This window comes from Leptidea sinapis, chromosome 32, assembly GCF_905404315.1.
Source record: "Leptidea sinapis chromosome 32, ilLepSina1.1, whole genome shotgun sequence".
Lineage (NCBI taxonomy): Eukaryota > Metazoa > Arthropoda > Insecta > Lepidoptera > Pieridae > Leptidea > Leptidea sinapis.
Window position 1 is genome coordinate 1,202,474 of NC_066296.1, and position 27,973 is coordinate 1,230,446.

Sequence of the window (27,973 nt, forward strand, 5' to 3'; positions counted from 1 at the left end):
GCTTTCACAAAGCGTCGATAATAAGAGCATAGTCCAAGGAATGCTCACACATGTGTCTTTTCTGTCGGCATCGGCCAGTACGCCTTGCTCCGAGATAACGTGCCCCAAGTAATTCACCTGACGTTAAAAGAAGGAACATTTCTTTGGACTCAACTTGAAGTTGGCACCCTGCAGTTTTGCGAAGACTTTTTCGAGCTTCTTAAGATGATCTTCAAAACTTCGTCCCATAATGATTATGTATCCAAGTAGACAAGGCAGGTTTCTCCCAACATACCTGCCAGCACATACCTTTCGAAAGTAGCTGGGGTGTTGCCTAATCCAAAGGGCATTGTTTTGAACTGCCTTTCCGGTTGGAAAAGCCGTCTTCTCCTTGTCTTTAGGGTCCAGATCAACTTGCCAGTAGCCACTTTTCAAATCCAGAGTAGAGAACCACGTCATGCCACAAAGTGAATCTAAGGTGTCATCGATTCTTGGCAATGGATAACTGTCCTTCTTAGTAACATCATTCAGACTCCGATAGTCCACACAAAATCTAGTTGATCCATCCTTCTTCTTCACCAGAACCACTGGAGAACACCATGGAGTCGACGACGGTTCTATCACACCATTTTCTTTCATATCCCGAATCATGTCTTCCACTTCTTGTACGCGTGCAAACGGAATTCGTCTTGGTCTCTGCCGTATCGGAATGGTGTCTCCTGTGTCGATCTTGTGTTTCACCAAACCAGTTCTTCCGATGTCTCCGTCGTTCTTCGAGAACATCCCGGCGTAGCGTAGCTGGAAATTTCTCGTTTTCATTAACTGTAGCTTGGTAAGATTGTCCTTACAGCCATCCAGAAGTTTCTGTATGTTCACATCTTGGCTTGCAGCTACGGTCTTCCTCCCTTCTTCACACTTTCTTAACCAAGCTATCTCCTCACAAGCTCCGATCACTGTTTCCTTCCTAATGATTTGCTTATCCTCATGAGGATTAAACACGGGAACCATCGCAATTTGGGAGTTTCCCACAACAGTCCTGGCTGGGATCCATGTCGTATCCGGTGTCTCTATTTCTATTATAGCGCATTTACAAGGTCTTCCTCTGTCATCTCTTGGCAGTACTACCGGGACCAGGGTCTGCGATCTCGGATTAAAGTGACTCTTAAGAACAACACTTTCCCAATAGTTCCGCTTTTATTGGAATTTCTTCACCTCCATGCTTCAATACACCATGTTTCATGTCAATGGTACACTGATGATTTCGAAGAAAATCCAACCCAATGATGCAGTCATCTGTGATATCCGCGATTACCACTTTTTGTACGTATCCCCGATTTTCATGGCCACGATCTTCTCTCCCTGTACTGGTATGCGCTAGCCGGTAGCTGTTGTCAGTGTTAAATTTTCATTTTCTTGCATATTTCGTCTTCCGATGCTCTCTAGTCTTCTTTGGCTAACGACTGTACGTGAGGCTCCCGTATCCAAAGTGAAACGGCAAGATTTACCATTTATCATTCCTTCTATAACCAAAGTGTTTCCGTCACATGCCAGTAAAAGCAAAGCCCAAGATCCTTGGGGTTTGCTTTTACTGGCCAGCGCCCACCCCACTGCTCTGGCCTTTTCCTGTTGCTCCAGCGGTGACGTTGAGATTGTCGCTTCCTTCAAGCTAGTATGATGACTCAATCGTACGGCTGCTCTTACTTCGGCGTCCCGTATTCCATCCATGAACACTTGCAGCAACATTTCTTCTATTGCAGCTGGCGACGACTGATATGCTAGCTATATATGACTAGCTTCTCAGATTCCACGGACCACTGCTGCAGAGTTTCGTTGGCCCTTTGACTGCGGTCCTTAAGTTGCGCCCGATACACATGCTTAAGGTGTTTAACGCCATAACGAGACTCCAACGCGTCAAGAAGGTCTGTGTAGGTCACTACCTGCTTCCCAGCGCCGAGTGCTTCCAATACGGAGAGTGAATCGTCACGGAGATCTAGTGTGAGGGCAGAGTGCGCTTCTTGGTCACTCCAACCGCAGGCTCTTCTGACCGTCTCCAATTGTAGCTTGAAGGCAGCCCAGGAAGCCGACGTAGGGAGGTACTTTTAAATTTCTGGTCGATGTGGTTCCGTAGGTGACTCCTGTGTTGGTTGAAGGACACACGACCCTCCCACTGAGCTGATTAATGGTAACTTCCATCTCTCCCATCTTCCGTTGAAAGTTTTCTTCAACTTTGTCCATCTTCTTTTCCACACTGTCAATCCGGGCCATCTTTTTTACCATAGCGTCAATACGGGTGGAGTTTTTCTGCACAACGAATAAAATGTCTTTGGAGAGGCCTTCATGTAGGCCTCGCATCTGCTCCTCCTGTCGGCGTGCTTGTTCCTCCTGTTGGCGCGCTTGCTCCTCTTTCAAGCCCTGTAGCTTTTCTTCCTGTCGGCGCGCTTGTTTCTCTTGCAAGCCCCGCAGCCGCTCCTCCTGTCGGCGCGCTTGTTCCTCTTGCAAGCCCCGCAGGTGCTCCTCCTGTCGGCGCGCTTGTTCTTGCATCATGGCGGCCATCTGCTGCATGAGCGCGCTGATGTCTACGGCAGGAGCCTGCGGTGCTGACACGGTCGCACTGAGTCCAGAGCCGGATGCTTCATGTGACTCGTCATCTGCCGCTGCAGCTGCTCCCGCTCGCGTGGTCACTCCCTTCTCGTTCCTGGGCACTAATGGCATCTTTCCAATCCCACTTCTGACACCAATTGACACGGGAGTGGGTCAGGGATTGGAAATAATACTCCGCTTATAGGAACGAGTCTTTTATTTGCGTTCACTTTTTCTGAACTTTCACTTCGCCGGTCTGACGCTGTTCCTCTTGTGGGCGGCAGTACCATCAACGCGTCACACCACACCGAACACTAAGTCTCTTCTATCTTCTTCTTCTTGGAACACTTCCACTTTTCACTACTTCTTCTTCTTTACACTTTCGAGTCAGAACTAGAACTGCCGTAGGCCACGCTTAGTACGGCTTATATACCCCCGGATCTGTTCTATTTTTAAAATGATTCTCCCATTCCATCTTTAAATTTAAATTGTACTAGAAAATTCTTTTAACTATTTCTATCCTGCTTACACATTTCCCATCCCTTTTTTTCTGTTCGATTTGATCTTGAACTTACTAGAAATTTCCATTAACTAACAAAACCCAAAAAAATCCATACACTGGTTGGTGTATCGAACCAGTCTACAGCGTCTAAAGTAAACACTTATCCGCTGAGCTACGAGTATTGTTGACGGAGCTGTTGAAATTAACAATGTCTTGAAGTTTGACATTCTCGTCATTTACGTTGCAGCGTTGCTACGCAACAATAGCTTCATACCTACGAAAAGCGTTTTATTATCAATAAGGCAGTAGCTGTTTAAAAATGTAACACTACTTTACTGTTTTAGCTTTAAGGTCTTTGTGAGGAGAATATAAATAGATATTATTACTATACCCTGGGCTCGAGCGTCACGTTGACGTTGGTCTTGGGCGTGACGACGTGCAGCCGGGTGAGCTGCGCCAACATGGCGCTGGGGCGACACAGGCACGCCCAGTACAGCGGCATCTCACTGAGGGCCAGCTTCGCGCCCGAGCCCTCGCGACCCCAGCCGCTGCCGCCGTTCATCACCGTGTCGGGGGACGACATCATGAACCTGCAAATAAATCAAAATCACAATAACCATATAGGCCAAGGAAATCACACTTATCAATGTCAAAGGTTTCCTTTTCTTTTTATATCTACCGCCACTTCGGAATGCCTCACTTATGTGAGGCTCAATACGCATTCCAAAAAGGAAAATGTACTACAAGTGCTACATTTTGTTAAGTGAATTTAGTGAATTGACAATAAAAAAAGAGTTACAGGCGTATTTCTTGACATGACCAAGGCATTTGACTATGTTGACCATGATATATTGTTAAATAAATGTTTTCAATATGGTTTTAGGGGAATTACTTTGAACTGGCTACAAACTTATATTAAAAATAGAAAACAATGTGTTCATATAACAAACTCTGGACAAAATTGCAATATAATGGTTTATGAATCCAAGTTGAGTTTTCAAATTCAGGTGTACCACAGGGCAGCATTCTAGGGCCCTTGCTGTTTCTTCTATATATAAATGATTTACCAAATTCTATATTACAAAAATGCATACTTTTTGCGGACGAGCGACGTTTCTCTTCTAATACCTAACCTTAACCCATCAATAGAAAATGACAAAATTGTAAAAAATTAAACCTTAACAATTAAATTGGATGGAAAGAAACAAACTAAGTGTCAATATTGAAAAAACCAAAATTATTCAATTTAGTAACAAGAACACGAATCATAATATTTATTATTATAATAATTCTCATAAGATACATAATAGCTTTAAGGGTAAATGTATACACTTCTACATTAAAGTCCCAGCCACTGTTCAGGCATTATCTATAAATAAATTTAAATGTTTTATAAAAAAATGGCTCTGTGGTAAATCCTATTACTCCACTGCTGAATATCTAAATGATCGGACAGCCTGGGACTAGATTGTGATTATTTTATAGCGATAGAAATGACTGTACAATATTGTATATTTTTATTGAAAAGAGCGCAAAAAAAAGAATGCTGGGAGAGTTTCTTGCGCCGCTTCTTCTCTCTCAGAGCGCCATTTGTTTCCGAAGCGGTAGTAGTATCTATTAGTATAAGAAATGACATCAAAAAGAATTCTAAAGGAATCAATTTTGAGAAAATAAATGCCTTTTTATGCCTTTTTAATTTAGACTGGAAGGCTCATATAGAATCACTTGTTAAAAATAAAAAATAAATTTGTCATTGCTCTTAGGCGAACCAGAAAGACTATATCAAAAGAAGCTGTAATCATTGCCTATCATGGCTACATAGCATCTATAATTAGGTATGGTATCTTGCTATGGGGCAACTCCACAAACAAACAAAATATTAATGTCACCGAAATTAACGTACTAGAGGCTAGCTTATTTGTGAAGAAAAATTCAAATCTATTCACTCGTCTGGGCGACTGTTCTTTGTTTCCATCGCGTGATCCTACGAGACTTCGAGTACCCTACATCAGAACCACTTTGTACCAAAAAAAAACTGTCATGCTATGTGTGTAGAAATATTTAATAAATTTCCAAACGAAATAAGAGAGGAGACAGATTTAAATTTAAATTATTAACACTATTAAAAATATTGTTTTTACTCAATAAATGAATATTATCAAACGAAGTGGTAACTGGCACCAATACTATTTTTTACTACATTATCTCTTAGCATTTCATTAATTATTGTAAATGTGTATTATAGGGTCTTTTAGTAGGCTTTACGTTGATTAAATTAAATGTAGCTGTAATTATTGATTGTGTTAGGTTTATAATATTGTTAAATTACTCGGCAAGTGATACTTAATATCATCGTAGAAAAAAAAATGGTAAAGCATAAAAACGCAGTACTCACAGTCTTCAACTCTCTCTCTCTCTCTCTCACTCACACACACACACACACACATACACATACACACACGCTTTTGTTATCCTATATTTGTTAGCATTTTATATTATTTTATAAGTACACTCTGTTAATACATTATTTCTTTTTATAATTAAAAATTTTGGTAAAATAAATAAATATTTTATATCTATTATTACAGAGCGTATTATTTAACATCAGTTGAATGTCTTGCGTGCTTCGTGCACTTATTAATAAAAAGAAATCCATCTGGTTTACACAACACTATCGAGTGGTCGCGGTGTAGTTTACAAGAATTTCTCTTCCACATATAACCAATGACTTCCTCGCGTGATGTTACACGGTTGATACGACTTACGGCAGTTGTGAGAGTATGGGTGGAGCCGTACCACAGTATATATTAGAGTTATAATGATATAAAAAATATTGCATATTACGTCATTGTTACCTGTGTCCTCGAGGACATTCGTACTCGAAGCCAATGAATATCTTGACAGTGATGGTGGAGCCTGGCCGGACCCTGCCGCGGGCGCTGCCTCGCCACACGTTACTGCTCGACTCCATGATTCTGAAAAAGGACACCATCAAACATTTGAGTTCAAAGTTGGATGTTTGTAACACTTATTGAAAATCAGAATCCACAATCATAAAATATGCCTCAAACCTGACGTGTACGCAGAAAAATCTGAAACCTTTTTTTTAAAAGCAAAATATGCATTACATAGAATATTTTTTGGTGAAATAGGCTGGTAGCTATCGTTCTATCCCCGAGGTTGGTTGTATCATTTATTAAGTCAATTAATTTGTTATCTTTATCACAAAAACAATCCTTGTAAATTTCACTAAACATGTATTTGTACCCTTCCTGGAGTCACCTTTTCAAAACGACTTATTTAGGTAAGGTTAGGATAGGATAGGTATATCAGACTTTTTTAGACATGTTGTTCTAAAACTACTGTCAAACAGAAAACGATCCGAAAGCGTAGCGAAGCATTTTCATTTTGTTATGTATGGTATCGTTTGAATCTAGTGACATAGAAAACCGAAAGCAAACCGAATACGTACGCCAGGACAAACCTAAGGCGAGCGAGCGAAGCGAGGCGTGAGCGAGATAGTTGTATTTTTTTTTATTGTTTATTTATAAAACAGTATACAAAGTTAGAACTAACTAATTACATTAATGACTTACAATATATTATTAACATTAACCTTATCACACATTTTCTAAGAGTAAGACTTTTTTAGTTTGTTTTTTATACAATACTTGCTCATTTTTGGTGTTTGCCTCTGAAATTGTACATTATTAAAAACCTTTGGTAATATACACTTAGTCAATCGTTCTCCATAATAATTAATTATATCAGCAAAAGTTTAACTTTGGCTGATATAATTAATTAAATTTATGTTCATCACTAAAATAATATTCTATTCCTATTAAATACCTAAATTTCTTATCTATCGGTAATATATTGCACATTTTAAACAACTGATTATAATCTTTATTGCAACTCTCTTTGCCTCTTTTATTTACTAAATATTTAAGAAACCTTATTTGCAAATGTTTAAGGTTTTGTACGTTTTAAATGTTCGTCCAAATACAATGAGCCCATAACTTATTATTGAATCGGCAAGTGCATAGTAACACTCCTTTGGGTTTTTTTTATTTAATATTTTACTTAAATGATAAAACTTTCCTATAAATCTTAACTTACTTGCTATATCATAAGCGTGAATTTTCGAGTTAAAATATTTGTCTTTATTTAGGCCCAAATATTTAATCTTTTTTACTTTTTTCAAATTTTTGCAGTTACAATTACATTTATTCATATGTAAACAGTGATACATGTGTCCTCTTATAGCAATATCTTCAATACTAACATACTTAGCTTTATGATTGTACGGCGAATGAATATGCATACATTTAGTTTTTGTGAAGTGTATGATGATTCCGTTGTCGTATGCCCATTTAGTAATATTTCTGATACATCTTTTGAGGCGAAAAGCAAACATATATCATCTGCATATATATACATTCGACATTTGTGTACAACGTTATATACACTATTTGCATGAATTGCATATCCTACGGGACCAAACACGAAACCAGTAGGGACACTAAGTGTTACGTCCGCCTCCTCACCAGTCAGCCCCCCAACCATGGTGTGAATCTTCCTATATAAAAGATGATTTTGAAACCAGCTCTGTGTTGGACCCCATATACCACACTCATCCATCGCATTTAATAATGTATTATGATCCAGGGTATCAAATGCTTTTTTATAATCAATAAATAGTGCTATCAATTGTTTACCTGAATCTAAGCATTCATTTTTATAATCCGCAAACTCCATGAGAGTAGTAACAGTGCTGCGCCCCTTTCGAAAACCATGCTGAGTATCTGATAGTATGTTATGATCTTCTAAAAATTTACTTATTTGGTTGACAATCATTTTTTCCATGTTATCTATAACTGATAGAATAGCTATCAGTTCTATAATTTGTCGGTCTATAATTTGTGTACTATTTCATTAATTTGCTGGCTTTGTATGACCGACGTCAAATAGAGAGAGAATGAGAGACGCGAATCAAGAGCGAAGTACGACGGTTGTGTTTATTTACAAAACTTTGACACGAGTGGCGTCCTGCAACGATTCGCCTTCGGATTGCTGAGCCTACTTTGTAGTTTGACGTGTCCGCTTCGGTTTGCAATCTCCATGCTTACAGTTCAGTTCACAATGAAAACGCTTCGCTACGCTTTCGGTTCGCTGTCAGTTTGAGAATACCGTCTAGGTTTATTTTCCTTTGCACAGGATGCCAGCTAGATTTTGGGTACCTCAACGGCGCCTATTTCTGTCGTGAAGCAGTAATGTGTAAGCAATATTGTATTTCGGTCTGTAGGGCGCCGTAGCTAGGGGAATTACTGAGCAAATGAGACTTAACATCTTATGCCTTAAGGCGACGAGTGCAATATTGTAGTGCCGATCAGAATTTTTGTGATTTTCAAGAATCCTGATCGGCACTGTATTGTAATGGGCAGCGCGTATCAATTACAATCAGCTGAACGCCCTGCTCGTCTTGTCCCTTATTATCATAAAAAAGGAGGACTAACGACTGTACGGGAGAAGTGATCACCGCCACCTTAATCATTTGTCTCACTAGAAAAATCACAGGAGTATAGCCTGCATTTAAGGGTGTATTTTGGGTTCTCAATTCGTCAGTATGTTCTTTTTTTTAATGTTTGTTACCTCAAGACTGGGTGAACCGATCTTGATAATTCTTTATATTTGAAAGCTGGTGCTTCCGGTGTGGCCCCATTGTTATTTGGTCCAGATCTGACAATGGCATCCATGAGAAAACTATAAAAGTCTTAAATTTGCTATATGTATGTGGATGATAAATTTACGAATAACTCAATATAGCGCCAACCGATTTAGATGATTTTTTTGTTATTTGAAAGGATATACTTCAAATGTAGTTTGGTGAGAGTTTGGTTAGGTTCTGATTATTGAATCCATGACAAAGTAACGGAACTCTTCAATTCTCAGGAGCAAATTAACGATACTCGGCCGAATATATTTATGCTATTAGGATATATAAGTCATCTACCATAACATATAATTCAATTTAATAGTCTAGTAATTGTCGAAGTCAAATATGATGATCAATGGGTCTCCTTAAGGACTTACAGTAAGGGTGCGATCTGTGGCAGAATTTATAACTGTCTGTAATCAAATTGCAAAGCGCTTACGTTCATTGCTGCATTCAAAAATTCAGTATATCTACACATATTTAGACAAATTGTTAGTCGCAATTCGCGGTGGAAGGACATCGATTCCAAAAATTACAATAATCATAACTAGAATTAGATTGTATAAAAATACGTAATTATTTTTATACTTATTAGTGCATATTATTAACTATTGGTCTGGAATAGAGTATTTGAAGTCGGTTGCTTTTGTTGGTAAAAATTTATACACACATCAAAAAAGTCTAAGCAATATACATGATATTACAAATTTACCATTTATATTAATTAATTTCTAACTGCCTGATTCATAATAAAAGGCTTTTCGAAGATATATAGCTATATTAGCTAAAACGTGTTTTAAGCCTATCAAACGTTCGATAAAATTTCTTATTCATATTCGTTAGATAAATCTCCCATAACAAATACGTCTCTATAGGACGCAATGTTGTCATTTCGTGCAAAACATGATTTTAACTAATTCAATGAGGAATTGTCAATGGAAACAGACATCTTTTCAATGTCAATGGTTTGTCAGTTGTCAAAAGTCAATGTCAAAATAATTTCAACCTTCAAAAATCAAAGTTTTGAAGTCTGTCGGTTGTCAATCTATGACGGATATCCAACAACTGAGCGGGAAGCTATTTATCACATTATTTAAAGAACAGCTGATCGATGTCGGCCATGTTTTTTTTGCATTCGAGTGCTTAAAATAGGTTTATAGAAGGGTCCCAGCTACTATAAGTCACGTCAGCTTTATCGAAGAAATAATGAGCGTTTTAGCTCTAATATGCGATTATGAATACCATTTTTTAACAAGCGTATATTAGCGATGTAAATCTACGCTAAATCATTATGAATAAGACAGTCTTTATTCACTCAAAGTGCATAGGTATGTAAACTTTTTTGTTATTGATGACACACTGGATGGTTGTAAAAAAAAATCGATTGTTTTTTTTTTGTATAAAATTAAATGAAAGGTAATTTGTTTGAATTTAGGTGCGTTTTTATTGCTACGTTTAGTCTTCATTTTATAATTTTACCAACCATTTAAACAAAGGTAGCGACAAAATTGAATTGTTAGATATTCTTTACGTCATGGAGGGACGTCATTTGACGGAAAAATAAAATGCAAATAGCTGTAGGGAAGTTGCAAACGGGAAGTAACAATCTTAGGTATCTCGGCATTTTGGCATTCATAGAAGTGTTATTTGTCGTCTTTGGCAGCGCTACAATAATACAAGGGAACCCACTGAACAGCATTCAGGCTGTAAAAGGAGTACAACCACTCGGCAAGACCGGTATATACAACTGACTGCAAGACGCCAGCCGATGTTAAACGCTCGGGAGATAAGTTTGAGGCTAAAAAATTCAAGTGGTGTTGATGTCTGACTTGTCGGGGACCCAGTGCTCTGTGAACGGCTGAATCACTTGGCGTTGCGTAGAGACGTCGCTTCATTGTGTGTCTTCTACCGCATTTATGACGAGGAGTGTTCCGAAGAGCTGTTTCACCTGATTCCTGCCGCTGAATCCACCATCGCACGACACGCCACAAGTTAGGATATCATGCCCACCGTTTGGATGTGTGGCGGTCATGGCGTGGGCTTATTTCCACGTACTACAAAGTTGTTGAATTAACTTCCTTGTGCGGTGTTTCCGAGACGATACGACATGGGTACCTTCAAAAAAAGCGCGTACACCCTCCATAAAGGCCGGCAACGCTCCTGTGATTCCAGTGGTGTTGCAAGAGAATGTGGAGGCGGTGGTTACTAAGCACCAGGTGACCCGTACGCTCGTTTGTCCTCCTTTTCCATAAATAAAAAAGAATGTTCCGGTACCAGACCGCGTCCGATGATTCAGCCGGGCCAAATATGACCATGTGTTTGGGCTATAAGATACAAGTGCCGGTGGTATCTCTTTGACGGCCGCGGGCGGCGCTATTCATAGGCAGCTTTTCTAGCGCTGTTATTCAACTTTTGCACGGCATCATAAGGCGGCGTTGCCGCATTATGATATTGAAATATTCAAGTTCATTGAATCATTGACCCAGTTACCCAAACCTTACAGGACGTTTAAATTGGCTCGAAATAAAAAGCCTACTTTTTGACAAAACCAATGCACGGATTTCGTTAATTTTTGGTATATCGTCAGCTAATATGCTAACAAGTATGTACCTACATTTATTTCATAAAAGCTGTTTCCATATTGTATATATTTGCTGCTTTAAGGCGAACCTAGAACCAAAGAAGCCTCTCTCTGGTATAGTGGGATGTATAGGTATAGTAGTGTGTTGCAACTTGGTGATGTGGTTTGAAACAATACGACGCCTTGATATGGCTTACATATTCAACTTTTGTTTTATGAATTATTTAAAACTACTAAAACAATGATAAGGGTTCACCTTCGCACGACACGCCACAAGTTAGGATTTCATCCCCACCATCTGGATGTGTGGCGGTCCTCCACAGTGCGGTTTTCAAGGAGCTTTCTCCCTCGTACTACAAAGCTTCCTTGTGCGGTGTTTCCGGGACAATACGACATGGGTACCTTCTAAAAAAGCGCGTACACCTTCCTTAAAAGCCGGCAACGCTCTTGTGATTCCTCTGGTGTTGCAAGAGACTGTGGGCGGCGGCGATCACTTAACACCAGGGTGTGTTTCTTCCTCGACTTACTTAACAAATACCATTCATTATTATTATTATTATTGTAATCAGATAAAGGTATAGCCCATCTCATCCCTTTCTCTCATGAAAAACCTTTATACTGACCGCAGGGAGCAGTCCCAGGGTAGCAGATAGTTGGTGTGGGGCAGGAAGCCGGGCTGCAGGTGCTCGGGCAGACCCATCGAGTGGGAGTACAGAGACGAGGGGCCCAGGCACACGAGCGACCAGCTCGGGAAGGCTGGCAGCAGGTGGGCCGGGCTGTCCAGGTGCAGCATGCCAGGGAGGTACTCCGTGGTTGACGGCTGTCGGCTCAGTGTGCTTTCCTTTGCTGTAAAAAGTAAATCACAAGGATAAACTCTAAAATTTGTGGGGACCAATCTGCGGTGATCTTGAGTGAGCTCGCCTAAAGGTTTGGTTATTTAAGCTTTTTCCAGTAAAATGGTTAAGAAAGTTGTTTATAACACCTTATTCCTGCCGCCAAATTTCACCTTCGCACGACACGCCACAAGTTAGGATATCATCCCCACCACCTGGATGTGTGGTGGTCCTCCACAGTGCGGTTTTCAAGGAGCTTTCTTCCACGAACTACAAAGCTGTGGAATGAGCTTCCTTGTGCGGTGTTTCCAGGACGATAAGACATGGGTACCTTCAAAAAAGCGAGTACTCCTGTGATTCCTCTGGTGTTGCGAGAGAATGTGGGCGGCGGTGATCACTTAACACCAGGTGACCCGTACGCTCGTTTGTCCTTCTTTTTCCATAAACCATCTTCTTAAGCAACAAACGTTGATCTACAGCCAGTGAATCAAACATTCAGCCAGTCTGTTTTCTCTTTTATAAATATGATCTTGATTAATGCGTTTTACCTTCTTAAAGGTTTGATTACCAGGCGGAAGAAGTCGCAGACAAAAGCTGGTACGTGTTTCTATCTGAAGGGCGCGACATCTTATGTCTCAAGGTGACGAGCGCAATTGCAGAGCAGCTCAAAATTTTTAGATTTTTCAATAATCCTGAGCGGCACTGCATTGGAATGGGCAGGGCGTATCAATTACTAACCGCTGAACGTCTTGCTCATCTCGTTCCTTATTTTCATGAAAAAAATATATATTCTTTTAATTACTAACATGTTTGACTAATTACATTTTATAAAATTATCTGTTTTGAGGTCTTACCTGATGTTATTTCTTCGCTCACTGGAACGACATCAATAGCTTCCCCTAACTCTTGTGTATCCTCCTTCTCAGACCCTGGCGACAGCTCATCGTGGGGAGACCATCCGCCGGACCTGGCTGGAGATCCAGCAGACTCCACGGATCCCTCGCAACGCTCTTGATCTTGATTCTCTTCTGCAGAGCCTTTAACTGATGCTGCTCTGAAATTTATCATATAATGGTTGAATAAATCTATCCCAATTCATCCCATTGAAGTTGGTCTGGAAAGTGAGGCTTGGACATTCCTACCACCGAACAATGCGTTAAAATACATACAAATATAGAAGTAGATGAAAATTTAGTACTAAAAATCCTAACATTATCAATTATTTATTGATAAGAAATCATAATTTCGCACCATAAGTATAAAAATAGGCGGGCTGACTCTATAGATCTCAGCCAGAGAGATGGACTCTTAATAATAGGTCCCCATTGGTTATAGAATCCTAAAAATTATACCTCTGTATATCTTTGAGGTTATTTGTCACGCGGGAGTCACAGAAGATCAGCGTTGCAACACATTAGCGTTGAAACCAAAAAGAGTGGCCTTTTTTAAACACCACACGTTTTTATATTTTTAAGCTTCATTTTTGTTATTTGTGTGCGAGAGCAAGAAAGAAACATTCTTACTTTTAAAGTAATTTATATACTTATATATAGGGAAAATCAACAGCGAATATAATTTCTAGAGATACATAAATAATAACAGATGGCCAATTACAGGTTTTCGCTAATACAAATACTTGGTTCTATACAAATCAAAACTCCTTATTATTTGTATAATAAACTCGAATGGTTGGGACAACGCAGGGCAACGAATATAAAACCAAGTCTGCCTCAGAGATATTGGCAGTGCCTAGGCATCATTCTGCAGAGTTCAGGCGACGTCGCCGATACAATGCCACCAAATGCTGGTATAATTTACCGCCACCAATTAGGAAATTGAAAAATATAAAATACTTTTTATCTTAATACTAGTGGACCCAACAGACGTTGTACTGTACACATGTTTTAAATTTGAAAAATCGGTCCAGCCGTTAGGAGCAGTTCACTAACATACACATGAGCAGGACAATTATATTATATGGGCGGAATTGAGAATCTAAACCAATCTCAAATTCAATGAAACAAACAAAAAAGTCATCAAAATCAGTCCAGCCGTTTAGGAGGTAGTTTAATTGTGAATCTAAACCATTTTCGAATCCACCTAAGGGAACACACAAATCTCAAATTCACTGGAACACACAAAAATATCATCAAAATCGGTCCAGCCGTTTAGGAGGTAGTTCAATTGTGAATCTAAACCATTCTCGAATCCACCTGAATACACACAGAAAGTTTCATTAGAATCGGTCCAGCCGTCTAGGAGGAGTTCAGTGACATACACACGCACACAAGAATTATATATATAAAGATAAGAAAACTATTTCAGATTGAGTTCCTTTTAGCAATTAATGACGCGCCGCACGTATTTTTACATATTTCCTATTCATAGTTTCAGTAATATACAGTTGTTTTTTTAACTAGCTATATAGTATTTCCTTTTCTGTTGTGATTTAGTATTATAAAATGTTTTTTTCAGCTGATAACATTAATGTGTGGCGTTGTATTGCAATGAAATATAAAAAAAAACACCCCTACTCTTATGATGCCAATCGAAAGAATGGCAAATTAAGAAGAGTTATTAGTTTTTGGCCATTCTTTCGATTGGCATTATAAAAGTAGGGGTGTTTTTTTTTATATTTCAGTCGGGTCGATTCCCAGACGAGGCAAGTAATTTTTAGAAAATCTTTGAATGCAGAATTACTAACTTTAAAAATAACAAAGTCTTCTTTCAGTAAAAGCCTATCTTCGATATTTAAGGTACTTTCCCTTCATGTCCCATAACTTTGGGACATCCTGTATATAGGTACGTGAACTCTGTTTTGCGACTTTAATTTATACCAATAGGACGTAATTTACTACACCATAGCTTTAGCTAATTGAGCTAAAGGAAATCATAAATCAACCTCTACCGACATTTTATTCGGTATAAAATCTCAGTAGGGGTTGCAGAAAGAGGTGGCAGAGCTTGTTCACCCCGATCCTAATAAGTGAATTAAATCCTAATAATTAAAAGGAAGTATCCTTATATAATATAAGCGATGATAGCATCGACCAATGTTATTCATTAAATCAAATCAAAATCACTTTATTCATGTATAAGAATTTTCTTTTTACATCCACCGCTTTTGAGGGTTCAGCTTTAATAAGAAGAAGTAGCAAGAAGCTCATTGTGACAGTCACTCACTCACAAATCATTTCAGTTATAATATATGTAATGTGATACAATAATAACGCTCAAACTACAAATACTCAACGCCTTACACAAGTCAAAAAAAATTAACATTTAATTTCTATCTATACTAGGTATAGTATTTGATAAATTAAAAACTAAATACATACTGACACACACACACACACAATAGTTATTGTTTTAATCATTAGTTGCATAACCACCATTGTTAGTCACCTTAAAATATTTTAATGTTACCTATGACATTTCATATTGCACAGCTGGAAAACACTAACCCACATGTCACGGGCTATCCTAGTTTGGGGGTTGGGGGTAATTTTAAGCAAAATAATTGTATTTTCTTTTTAAAATAAAGAAAGATTTATTATTATTAATCTCTTTGAGTCTATTGGCCATTGTCGCTATAGCACTCTATATATTCCGAAGAGAACCTCAAGGTTTGTTGCCAAGGTTACTTAAAATGCCGCTTACGCTCCTGAAATTCCACTGGTGTTGCAAGAGAGTATAGCGGTGATCACTAACCATTAGGTGATATTTCGAGAATTGTGATTGTTAGCGTTATCAACATATTGACAAGGGAGTGGGTCAGGGATTGGAAATAATACTCCGCTTATAGGAACGAGTCTTTATTTGCGTACACTTTTTTCTGAACTTTCACCTCGCCGGTCTGCCGCTGTTCCTCTTGTGGGCGGCGGTACCTGCAACGCGTCACACCGCACCGAACACTAAGTCTCTTCTATCTTCTTCCTCTTGGAACACTTCCACTTTTCACTATTTCTTCATTTCTTCTTCTTCTTCTTTATACTTTCGAGTCAGAACTAGAACTGTCGTAGGCCACGCTTAGTACGGCTTATATACCCCCGGATCCGTTCTATTTTCAAAATGATTCTCCCATTCCATCTTTAAATTTAAATTGTACTAGAAAATTCTTTTAACTATTTTTATCCTGCTTACACATTTTCCATCCCTTTTTTTCGGTTTGATTTGATCCTGAACTTACTAGAAATTTCCTTTAATTTTACAAAACCCAAAAAAAAAAACATACACTGGTAGGTGTATCGAACCCGGGTCTGCTGAGCTACGAGTATTGCTGACGGAGCTGTTGAAATTAACAATGTCTTGAAGTTTGACAACTCTCGTCATATACTTCGAAGGGTTGCTACTCAACAATATTTATAACTTAAATTCATTTAAATTTTTATATTTAGTTAATTTTAATTGATTAGCATGATTTATTAGTAATCAATCTTATTGTTAAGCAGACAATCAACTGACAACACCAATATGAGGGTGTCAGTTGATCACGAATACAGGCATTCAAGTTGTAACACCGGTGCGGGGTGGTCGATTAAAATGTTTTACATTCTATTATTACAGTAATTTGTTACTGATACGATCTTTAATAATATTAAGGTTTGATCTCGAAATATATGACTCTCACCGGAAGGTGGGCGTGGACGGCTGGAACACCGGGAAGGCGATGGCGGTCAGCGTGGGACACACGCCGCACTCGTCGGCCGCCAGCGAGTAGAAGGCGCAGTTGGCCGCGCGCACGGAGTACGGGTCGTCCCGCGAGCACTTGCTGCGCCCGCAGTTGCACGCGCTCACGTAGCGCACGCCCGACGAGTGCTCCTTGCTGCCGTCGCTGGAACGATCACACGGCTCGTTGAACGTTGTCACGTCATAACACAGAAAGCTCCACCATGCGGGCGAATGTGGGTAAAGTCGAATTCCACGCGGACCCTAATTTTTCGCGTATAAGAAACTATAAGCGTGATACAAATAATGAACAAAAAATATAATATCAAGAAGTAATACAATAAGAGTATATAAATATAATACACGAAGACAAAATGAATGGAAATTATAGTATTCAGTCATTCAGCACTCAGGAGAACACGAACTCATCCAACGCCTCGTCAATGTACCTCTTAACGCGTATGGTGACGTATTGAATAGATTGAAATCAGGCAAGTCAACTTATATCTGATTTATGCTTATGAATGTTGCCTGTAAATACTACTGCAATGTGGAACGTATATTGTACATTTTGTCCTGGTGTAGTTCTAGGGCACTTTGATAGCAATTTGTGATTGATTTCGAAGAATCTATCTTAGAGTGAAGTAACTTAGAGTAAAATCTGTATCAGCTATTTGACGCTACATTTGTAATGGTAGTATGTAATGCCTTCTACACCTTATTATATAATCTGTATCATACTTATTACACTTATATTGAAAAAAACTTGCTTGAATATTTTAAAGTCTATTAATGTGAACTTCAAATTGAGGGTTCCAAAACTGAGAACAATATTCAAGGGTACTTCGAACATATGATATATTTATAGCAGACTTAATTCAGATGGTCAATAATGAAATGAAATAAATGTTTTTTAATATATTTTAGTAAACGTAGATACAAATAAGGCAGTATTTCCCACTACAGCAATTTTTCAAGAAACAAACTTTTTAATAAATACTTAATTATAAATTAAATAGAAAATAATTGACTTATAGTGTCTTATTTTGAATATTGCAATACATACATTTCTTTATTAAAGTTCGCAGGCAAGAAAAGTATATATCACTGAAACAATACTGCAATTGAATTTGAAAAAAGGATCAAAAGCCGTCGTTGAAAATTACAGACCTATATCTAAGTTGTGTGTATTTGCTAAAATTATGGAAAAAATCGTTTACAGACAAGTATATTCAGCACTGAAACTGGACTTTAGTGAATACCAACACGGTTTTATAAAGGGTCGGTCGACTACATCAAATTTAATCCTATGTAGCGACTTCCTATCAGACTCTATGGCTCAGAGATCCCAGGTGGATGTTATATACACAGACTACAGCAAATGTTTCGACAAAATTAACCACAACATACTTTTAAGTAAGTTATCTTCCATTGGTATACGGGGTAATCTCTTCAGATGGTTCTCATCGTACGTAGAGAATCGATGTCAGACTGTGGTGTTGAATGGATACTCATCTAGAACGAGATATATACCTTCAGGAGTGCCGCAAGGATCGCTTTTGGGCCGACTTCTCTTTAATATCTTTGTCAACGACATCACGCAGTGTTTTCAGTCGTCCAAAATTTTACTGTATGCAGACGACATGAAAATCATGAAACAGATTAACTCTGTCGCTGATGCACTCTCTTTACAAGAAGATATGGACCGCTTTCAAAATTATTGTGTTCTGAACGAGCTCGACTTAAATGTATCTAAGTGTTACATTTGTACATTTACTCGCAAACCCCACCCTATTGCCTTTCCCTATAAACTTCAAGATTCTATTTTAGTTAGAGTTGGATCTGTCAAAGATCTTGGAGTTATATTTGACAGCAAACTTCTCTTTGATCTGCATATTGAGAGCATCATTAATAAAGCCACGAAAGCGTAAGGTTTCATTATAAGAATCTCTTCCGACTTTCAGGAAATTAAAACTATTAAAATATTATATTGCTCTTTCGTTCGTAGTCACCTCGAATATGCCTCACAGGTATGGAACCCAATATACAACATTTATATAGACCGCCTTGAAAGTATACAAAGAAAATTTTTAAGGTACATTCAATTTAAATCTAACTGTTATCTGCCTGAGTATCATACACACTGCAAAAAATTTCATGTTTTGCCTCTAGCTGAGCGTAGAAAAATATCGGACATAGCGTTTCTAATGTCTTTATTTAATGGTGCAACTGAGTTGCCAGAACTGGTATCTAAGGTGGGCCTATACGCACCATCATTGTTTCTGCGCAGGCCAAACTTATTGTGCGTCCCTATAGCAAGAACTATATATAGACAAAATTCATACCTATTGCGAGCATGTCGTTCTTTCAATGTGGCATGCCGGGAGGTTGATTTGGATTTATTCTGCACTTGTGTTGCTAGAATGAAGAGAGCCCTATGTGGTAGGTACTTTGAGTGATTTGGATTTTAATGTAGTTTCTTAATTTCTTGCCTTGAGTTTTTTGAGCATTGGAGTGTGGAGATGTAGTGATACCTGAATGTGGAAGCTGATAATTGGCCTTCATCGTGTTAATTATATAATATTGAGAGTTTTTTAGCTGTAAGTTTCCCTAAAATTGTAAAATAAAATAAATAAATACTTTTCCGAAATCTCAATTATCACGACCAAAGAACTAAACTCTTCATCAAAAACAGCAAAGGATTTGTTTAAATTAGACATGGTAGTATCTTGCATTGATTTGAAATTTAAGTATATTATAGGTAGGTTATATACTAAAAATCTTCAAATCAATTAACCTAAAAATTACGGGGCTATTCGACTAATATTGTAAAAAACATACTTGACATTATAGCACCTGAATTAGCAATAATATTTAACGAATGCATAGATAAGGGTGTGTTCCCTGACCTCATGAAATACAGCAAATTTATACCTTTGTTTAATCGGGTAGTTCTTTTGACCCCACTCGCGAATTTCAGACCACGAAACAGAAAAAACTAGTTGAAGTGGCATGTGGGCGTTACCCTGTCGTCAATATTGTGTACAAATGTACCTACTCGAGGCTCAAGTGAGACCAGTCGTTTGAGTTCAAGTGAAGCATTATTATCTTTTAAAAAAATACAAATATGCCTTATTGTGCCATATTGGACTGTAGAAATCATAGCCGCAATAAAAATATGTTCAATGAAGGGATCTCCTATCATCGGTAATCATAATTTTCCGATTTAAATTCAATTTATATTTTTTATGTGTAGTGCAAAATATACAATTGAAAATGAACCATAATATGGCCTATGATTAATTTACCTTAACGTTTACTCGATGTAACTTATGATAGAATAATTATTGTAAACAATAAAAATATCTTGCAACTCAACAAGTGCATGCATGTACATATCGATATAATTTTATTGAAATAATTTTTTGGAGTTTACTCCTTAAGAATCGATTTTCATATAAGGCGCCCTGTATGAGAAAAATATGGGGAGTAAAACCGACTCATCAAATTGCATAGTAACGTTTTTGGTGCGCATCATTTCTCACGGACATTTCACTTTTCAGTTGTATTGCAGTGATACGGATAGCAAACATCATTTTTCTTTTCATGTATTTTGAAGCTTTATTATACTATTGAAATTGATTTATTATTATACTTTCATAAAGTTAAGTGAAAATTCTATTAATTTAGGAAGAAAGTGGTGTACATAATAGTGCCGGAAAATTTGATAAGCACGTGGGTACTAAGTTACAATTCATACATTAATATGAAATGTATTGTTTATATAAACATGTGTGCTTTGTATTTATTAAATATTGAATTATGAATATAGTTCATACAAATTAATATGAGCTATGCACATAATTAAATGTTTAATTTAATATGGAGAGTATATATAGCGCATTTCACGCCAAATAGACAATTTTTAACCTAAAATATTATTTTCTTTTTAAATATCCATATATTTTTTTAATTAATACGCTTTTATTAGCTTCTGCTGTATGTCTGTTTGTAACCGACTCCATGACCATCCACGATTCGACTTGATTTTGCTTAGTACCTGTTCAAAGACAATCGTTCTTGAGGAGTAAACTCCAGTCGTGCGTCGGGCCACACACACTTTTTCTTTATAAATTGTATTCGAGTATTGCTCGGTAATTGTGTACAAGACAGACTACGATAAATTGAAATTAATAGTTTTAATTGTTTCTTATGTACAGCTAATTATTATTTAACAAATATGTGTAAGATTCCACTTAAACTATTTAAACCTTAATTTTGAAATATAGACAATCATATTTTTTTTTATTAAATTTTAATATTTTGCATATATTGAGGTTTCACCGATAAGGTTGAGTCGAGGTGGATTAGAAGAAAAACCTCGTCAAATCATGGAGTAGAGGAAATACGACATAGAATTGTAAAAATATTATCGAAAACCATGAAATAGTAATATAGAGTATATATCAACCCTGATTATGTCATTTCTAGTTTTCACTAACTTATCGATATGTTTATTAATTTACGTACAACACTAGGTAGTTTGACAGAAGTCAAATCTATGGTAATAGAGTTCCTATTACTCCAAGTTTTAATATGTTATTTTTCGCAATTTAAGAAAAAGTTCCGGGGTTGTCATTATCACTTTAAGAATATGGTATAAGTTCGAAATTGATGTAAATAAATTTATAGTTATGTCTTTTCGTGATTGTGAATTAAGGCCTATCATAAAGCAGGAATAAATGTGTGAGTTAGGCGACATCGGTTTCCATAGTAAAATGACATGATGCCACTTTTACTAGTTTTTTCTGTTCTGTGTTTCAGACCTATTTTAGTGCTGTTTTTAGTCAAATTTTTGAAAACTTTTGCTTGAGCAGCTACAGATGCATTTTAGTAAATTATTGAACAAAAATCAATTTGGTTTCAGTAGGGGTTCATCAACACTTAGTGCGGGTACTTTGATGGCTGGGAAGAGTCACAGCCTACAGGATACATTGGGCATTTTTTTGTGATTAGTTCAAAGCATTTGACTGCGTCCACCATGAAACTACTCCTAAAACCAAAGTATTATGGAGTAAAAAATAGAGCCCTAAAACCGTTAAAATCATAATTAAGCGAAAGAGTTCAGATAGTCGATGTAAATGGCAAACGGTTTTCGCGTAAACCTCTAGGAATAGGTGTTCCACAGGGTTCTATTCTCGGTCCTTTCTTATTTCTTATATATATATTAATGATCTATCGTTTGTGGTAGACGATAGCCATGAAATCGTATTGTTTGCTGATAATACTTCACTTATTTTTAAAGTAAAGCGACGTGCAGACATTGATGACGAGGTAAACAATGCACTGTCAAAGGTAGTGCTTTGGTTTGAGACGAAAAATCTGTACCACAACATTAAAAAAACAAGTGTTTACGGTTCATTACACCAAACACAGCGGAGGTACAAACCAACGTACTTATAAATGACCGGAGATTGGAACTTGTGGACACTAAGGTCTTCATGGGTATCACGTTAGATAAAAAGCTTCAGTGGGGTTTACATATTGCCCAACTAGCAGATAGACTCAGCTCTGCGGCATATGCCGTTAGAAAGATTAGGGGGTACACGAATGTTGCGATCGCTAGATTAGTGTACTTTAGTTATTTTCACAGCATTATGAGGTACGGTATTTTACTATGGGGTCATGCTGCTGATATTGATAGAGTTTGCTCTGCAATAGAGAGCTGTTCGTGCTATATATCAGCTTGGTTATAGACAGTCTCTCAACGTAAAATTTAAAGAATAAATATTATACCTGTTCATTGTCAGTACATTTATGAATATTTAATATACGTTCACAAAAAATCGTCGCATTTTTGCTCTTAATAGTGATTTTCTATAGTTGTTGTTGTGATTGATATAACACTATAAATAAGGGATTTTTTGTAACTAATTCTAGTAGGCTTCATAAGATACATAATAGCTTTAAGGGTAAATGTATACACTTTTATAATAAAGTCCCAGCCACTGTTTAGGTATTATGTATAAATAAATTTACTGTATTTAAATATTTATTGACAGTACAAGGTAATAGGTGTTCTCGGATGCGGAAAGACTACAATAGGGTAATTGCGCGATCGCGGGTGTTCTGGGCAATACCAAAGGACCTGTAGGAGTGAATCGTTTTGTGTAAGGGCGGTTTTCCCTATTCGCGGGCGCTTACTCCGAAAACTGAAACTCCGAAACGCAACACGCAAGACAATGTCCCACCTGCAACCTCTCCCCGTTCCGTGCGCGGGCAGCACGCGTTATAGTATAGCATTATATAAAAAAAATATCACCGATATAGTATTATATAAAAAAAATATCACCAAAAAAATGCCAGGCCTGGAATGCAGTAGATGTGACAAGATTGTACATGCTGATCCCGAGTGTTCCAAGCTTTCCAACAAGCAACTGAAAACCCTTCGTCATTCCCCTGGAATTGAATGGTGCTGTGAAGATTGTTTAAAACAAATTTCTCGCCGGTCGTCTTTCATTATTCCAGATAACAGCGGTGATGACGATGAATCTGATTCGGAATCCATCGCGAATGTTCAAACTATTAATACGAAAAAATTAATAGAGGACATTGGTCGCGAGGTGAAAAAAGCATTTCGAGAAGAACTTGTTAATCTTGAGTCGTCACTGGAGTACCTAAGTGAACAAATGAGCACAATGCAGCAATCTATGAAAAAGCAAGATACCCTTATCAAAGACCTACAAAACAAAAACCTTGACCTTCAAAATTCCAATAAAAATATGCAATTAAGAATATCGGTACTGGAGCAAGAGATTAAGGATTTTGAACAAAAATCTCTTTCATCATCTTTGGAAATAGCTGGGCTCCCCGAAATTCCTCCGAGCAGCATAGGCAAAGTGGTGGAAACTGTGGCTTCCAAATTGAACGTTGACCCAGCTGATGTCCAGTCTTCACAACGTCTACCGGGTTCAAAGACTAGACCAGGAGTTATCCTACTGGAATTAAAGTCGAATGTATGCCGAAAAAAATGGATTGATGCTGGAAGGGAGAAATTACTCACTGTTGGACACATAGTACAGGGCGTCCCGAAAGAAAGCGTTGAAAATCGTGTCTATGTACGGGATGCGCTAACTAAGCACCTTAAGTCACTATTATTCAAAGCGAAAACCCAACTTAAAGAATCCTTTCAGTATATATGGTGCAAAGATGGTAAAGTGTGTGTTAGAAAGTGTAGTGATAGTAAAATATATTATATTCGTTCAGTGCAAGACATAAACCTCCTTGAAAAGCAGTGTCCGACCTCATCTAATTTTGAAAAGAAACTGAAAGGATCTACCCCTCAATAAGCTATTAGGTACAGTTTTTGTTTCTTTTTTCCTTACATTTGATAAAAAAGCTCATTAAATTCTCGCCTGTATAAGTTTGAATTTATATAAATATATAATATGGATACACATATAAAAGAAATACGAGATTGTAACACACTTAATAATTTTTTACAACATATACCGCCTAAAAATACTTTAAAACTATCATGTCTACATTTTAATATCAGGTCTTTAATTAAAAATTTCAGTAAATTAGAACAAACTATTCATAAATGTACTTTTCCAATTGATTTAATAGTGTTGACCGAATGTGGTATCTCGAATAAAATTTGCCATTTGTTTAACCTTCCTGGCTTTAACATGTACTCACAACTACGGAAAAATAAAAAGGGAGGCGGCATTATGATATACATCCGAAATCACATAAAATTTACAAAATTCAATCATAAAACAAGCACTTTTGAAAGTCTAACAGGGTCGTTTAAAATAAATGATTGCCAGGATGTAGTTGTTTGTGCAGTTTATCGCCCACCATCAACAAACAAGAATAATTTTGTAAAAGAACTAGGTAACTATCTTTCTATATTTGAGTCAAAACTAAACTTACTAATGATTGGTGACATAAACATTGACCTAAAATCTTCAACGACATATAAAGATTCATATCTAGCAACACTCAGCGAGCATGGATTAATGTGTGGTATATCCGATTATACGAGAATTGAAATGAAACAAAACTATGTAACCAAATCTTGTATCGACCACATTTTTGCACGCTTCCCCACATTAAATCCGTACTCGGCGGCGTTAGATATTGTACTGGCGGACCATCGAGGCCTTGTCTTCGCTTGCATTGGCGATGCACAGCCCGAGCGTACACGGGGTGATATCAAACAAAAAATTAACTATGACATTCTTTTTCGGGAACTAAAAAACGTTAAATGGTCTGTGACAAACGACATGAAATCCCCGTATGATATTTATAATTTTATTTGTCGATCCTTTCATAATGCTAACAATGCGGCTACAAGTACTGTGAAAAAAAGGATAGGTTTAGATAATGGTAAAAATAAATGTAAGCTGCCTTGGATCGATAATAATATCAATGAACTTTGTAAAAAGCGTGAGAAACTTTTTCGCAAATGGAAAAATAATGATTACGATCCTAAATTAAGATTAGAATATAATAAAGTTCGTAACAAGATACACAAGGTTTTAGAAGCTAAAAAAAATTCATATTACCTAAAAGAAATTAGTAATAACTTTAGAAATACAAAAAAAATGTACCAAATAATAAACCAAATGTTAGGTCGTGTGTCATCATCTATTGATTTAGCAATTCTTAAGGCATTCAATGCGCAAGGGTTGCATACTGAAATCATTGCAGATAACTTTGCGAAAAGCTTTGATAATGCAGTGAATGATATTAGTCCAACATGCAAAATAAAACTTTATAAACAAAATAATTGCCGCCAACCAAATGATTCCAGTATCTTTTTAAAAAAAGCTTCAAGCGATTCGGTCTATAAAATTATACAAAACTTAAATTCACGTAAGGCACCTGGTCTGGATGGTATCAAGGTATCAGATATTAAATTAATTGGAAGAGATGTCTCCACGGCTATTGCAAACTTAATAAATTGCAGTGTAAGCAAAAGTCATTACCCAAATGAATTAAAAGAAGGCTGTGTGAGGCCTATATTTAAAAAAGGTAAACATAGTGATTATGATAACTATCGACCCATAACAATACTATCATCGATTGATAAAATTGTTGAAAAGTTTATATGCGAACAAATACATAGTTTTTACAGGAAACATGAAGTACTACAACAAAATCAATTTGGATTCCAGGCTGGTAAGAGTACTTCAATCCTTTTATCAAAATTTACTGACGAAGTGAATAGTCACTTAGATCTTAAAAAACACGTTTTAGTATTATTTATAGACTTCTCTCGCGCCTTTGATACTTTGTTGCATAATCAACTTATTCAGGAGTTAGACTTTTGTGGAGTCCGTGGTCCATTACTGGAATGGTGCAGTGACTATCTAAAAAATCGGACATACAAAGTGAAAATAGACAACACGTTGAGTAAGCCAGTCATGGTGAGAAAGGGCACCGCTCAAGGTTCAGTATTAGGGCCGCTTCACTTTCTTTCATACGTCAATAACATCAAAGATTGTATAAAAAACTGCACTTGTTTCCAGTTTGCGGACGATACTTGTCTCGTAATCGCTGACAAAGATCCAATAAAGGCTTGTGATTTTATGCAACAGGACCTCAATAACCTTACCCGGTGGTGTCATGATGTAGGCCTTGTTCTTAATCCAAATAAAACTAAGCTCTTATTGATAAAATCACCGTTTATTAATAAATTACCAATCAAAAACATAACAGCTCACGAACATGTCTGCCTACATAAAAACTATCACTCATGTAAATGCACACCCTTGGAAATAGTTAGATCTCACACATATCTTGGGTTAATAATAGATGATAAATTTAAATGGAGTAATCATGTGGACTATGTATGCAACAAACTTAGACAATTCCTTGCAAGTATCTCAATTCTAAAAAATCGCATACCCTATAAAGTCAAAATAATGCTCTATAACGCGTTAGCCGAATCGTACGTTCAGTATGGACTGAGCAGTTACGGTCGTACTTACAATTCGTACCTTGACAAAATTAATAAAATTCAAATTCAAATTCTTAAAAAAATAGTATCAAATCAAATTAAACGTAAATTTCAAGGTAACGAAAGCGGGCTATTTAAGCATTGTCAAGTGTTGTCAATATTTAAGCAAATTGAATATGCAATACTAAAAGAAAATTATTTTAATAATAAATTAAAATAACAGCCATAGATCACCCCGTGTATACGCGCGCTGTTAGTCTAAACCGGCTGCACATGCCTCGGGCATCCAATGCGTTCGGTGAAAGAACAACAGCTTACATAGTACCTAGACTGATTAATAAACTGCCACGTGACTTGACCGACTCGTTGACTGAGACTAATTTAAAACAGAATTTAAAAAAATACTTTTTAAGACTTGACTGACCACCGATCAACTTATCGTGCTTAACTATTAATTGTATCAAGTACTTTTACTTTTATTAATATAATTATAATGTATAGCTAAGTGATTGTGAACTATTTTTTCTTTTATTAATTTAACTCTGTTGGTGTAGACTTAATTTAGCAATTGTACAAACCTCAGTGGTTTTTATTGCTTTGAAACCGCAATGTAAAATTTGTTTTTTATTAATAAATATAAAAAAAAAAAAAAAAAAAAAAAAAAGGAAACACATCTATAAAATAATAGGATGCGCTCGCGGATGAAATTCCACGTGACAGTGACAGGAAAGCCGCCTTTATGGTTTGAGGATTTTAGTATATTATGTAAAGGTAATGCATGATACAATAGAAGCTCGTCACGTCGCAGTACATACTGTTCAGGGTTGACGCAGGGGTGAGACGTGAGCGAAGGCGCCTCACACAGGCGGCGGGTGCGCCAGGTGGCGGCGCAGGCCGCCCGCAGACGAGCGCGCGCCCCGCCCGCAAGGGGACCTCGCGCCATGGCCTCCACCACCCCCAGGGCCACGCTCACCTGCACCGTATTATGATTATAGCCACCACTACGACCTATCCCTGCCGTGAAGCAGTCATGTGTAAGCAGTGTTGATATTATAATTGTGAATGTGAATCGTGTGTTTAAATTGCGCACCCCTTCTAACACGTCAAAATGACACTTATGAATGTCAAAGATTTTACCACCAAT

General features: G+C 37.3%; 1 protein-coding gene across 1 annotated transcript in view; it reads right to left on the minus strand.

Annotated features, from left to right (window-relative positions):
- Positions 1-27,973, minus strand: part of LOC126974340 (nonsense-mediated mRNA decay factor SMG8) — a 43,069-nt gene that overhangs the window by 5,994 nt on the left and 9,102 nt on the right. Inside the window, exons 7-12 of the mRNA XM_050821799.1 lie at positions 27,645-27,802; positions 16,822-17,025; positions 13,046-13,245; positions 11,982-12,204; positions 5,917-6,036; positions 3,453-3,651 (exon numbers count right to left, since the gene is read on the minus strand). Coding sequence (XP_050677756.1) covers positions 3,453-3,651; positions 5,917-6,036; positions 11,982-12,204; positions 13,046-13,245; positions 16,822-17,025; positions 27,645-27,802 — 1,104 coding nt within the window. The remainder of the gene's footprint in view (positions 1-3,452; positions 3,652-5,916; positions 6,037-11,981; positions 12,205-13,045; positions 13,246-16,821; positions 17,026-27,644; positions 27,803-27,973) is intronic.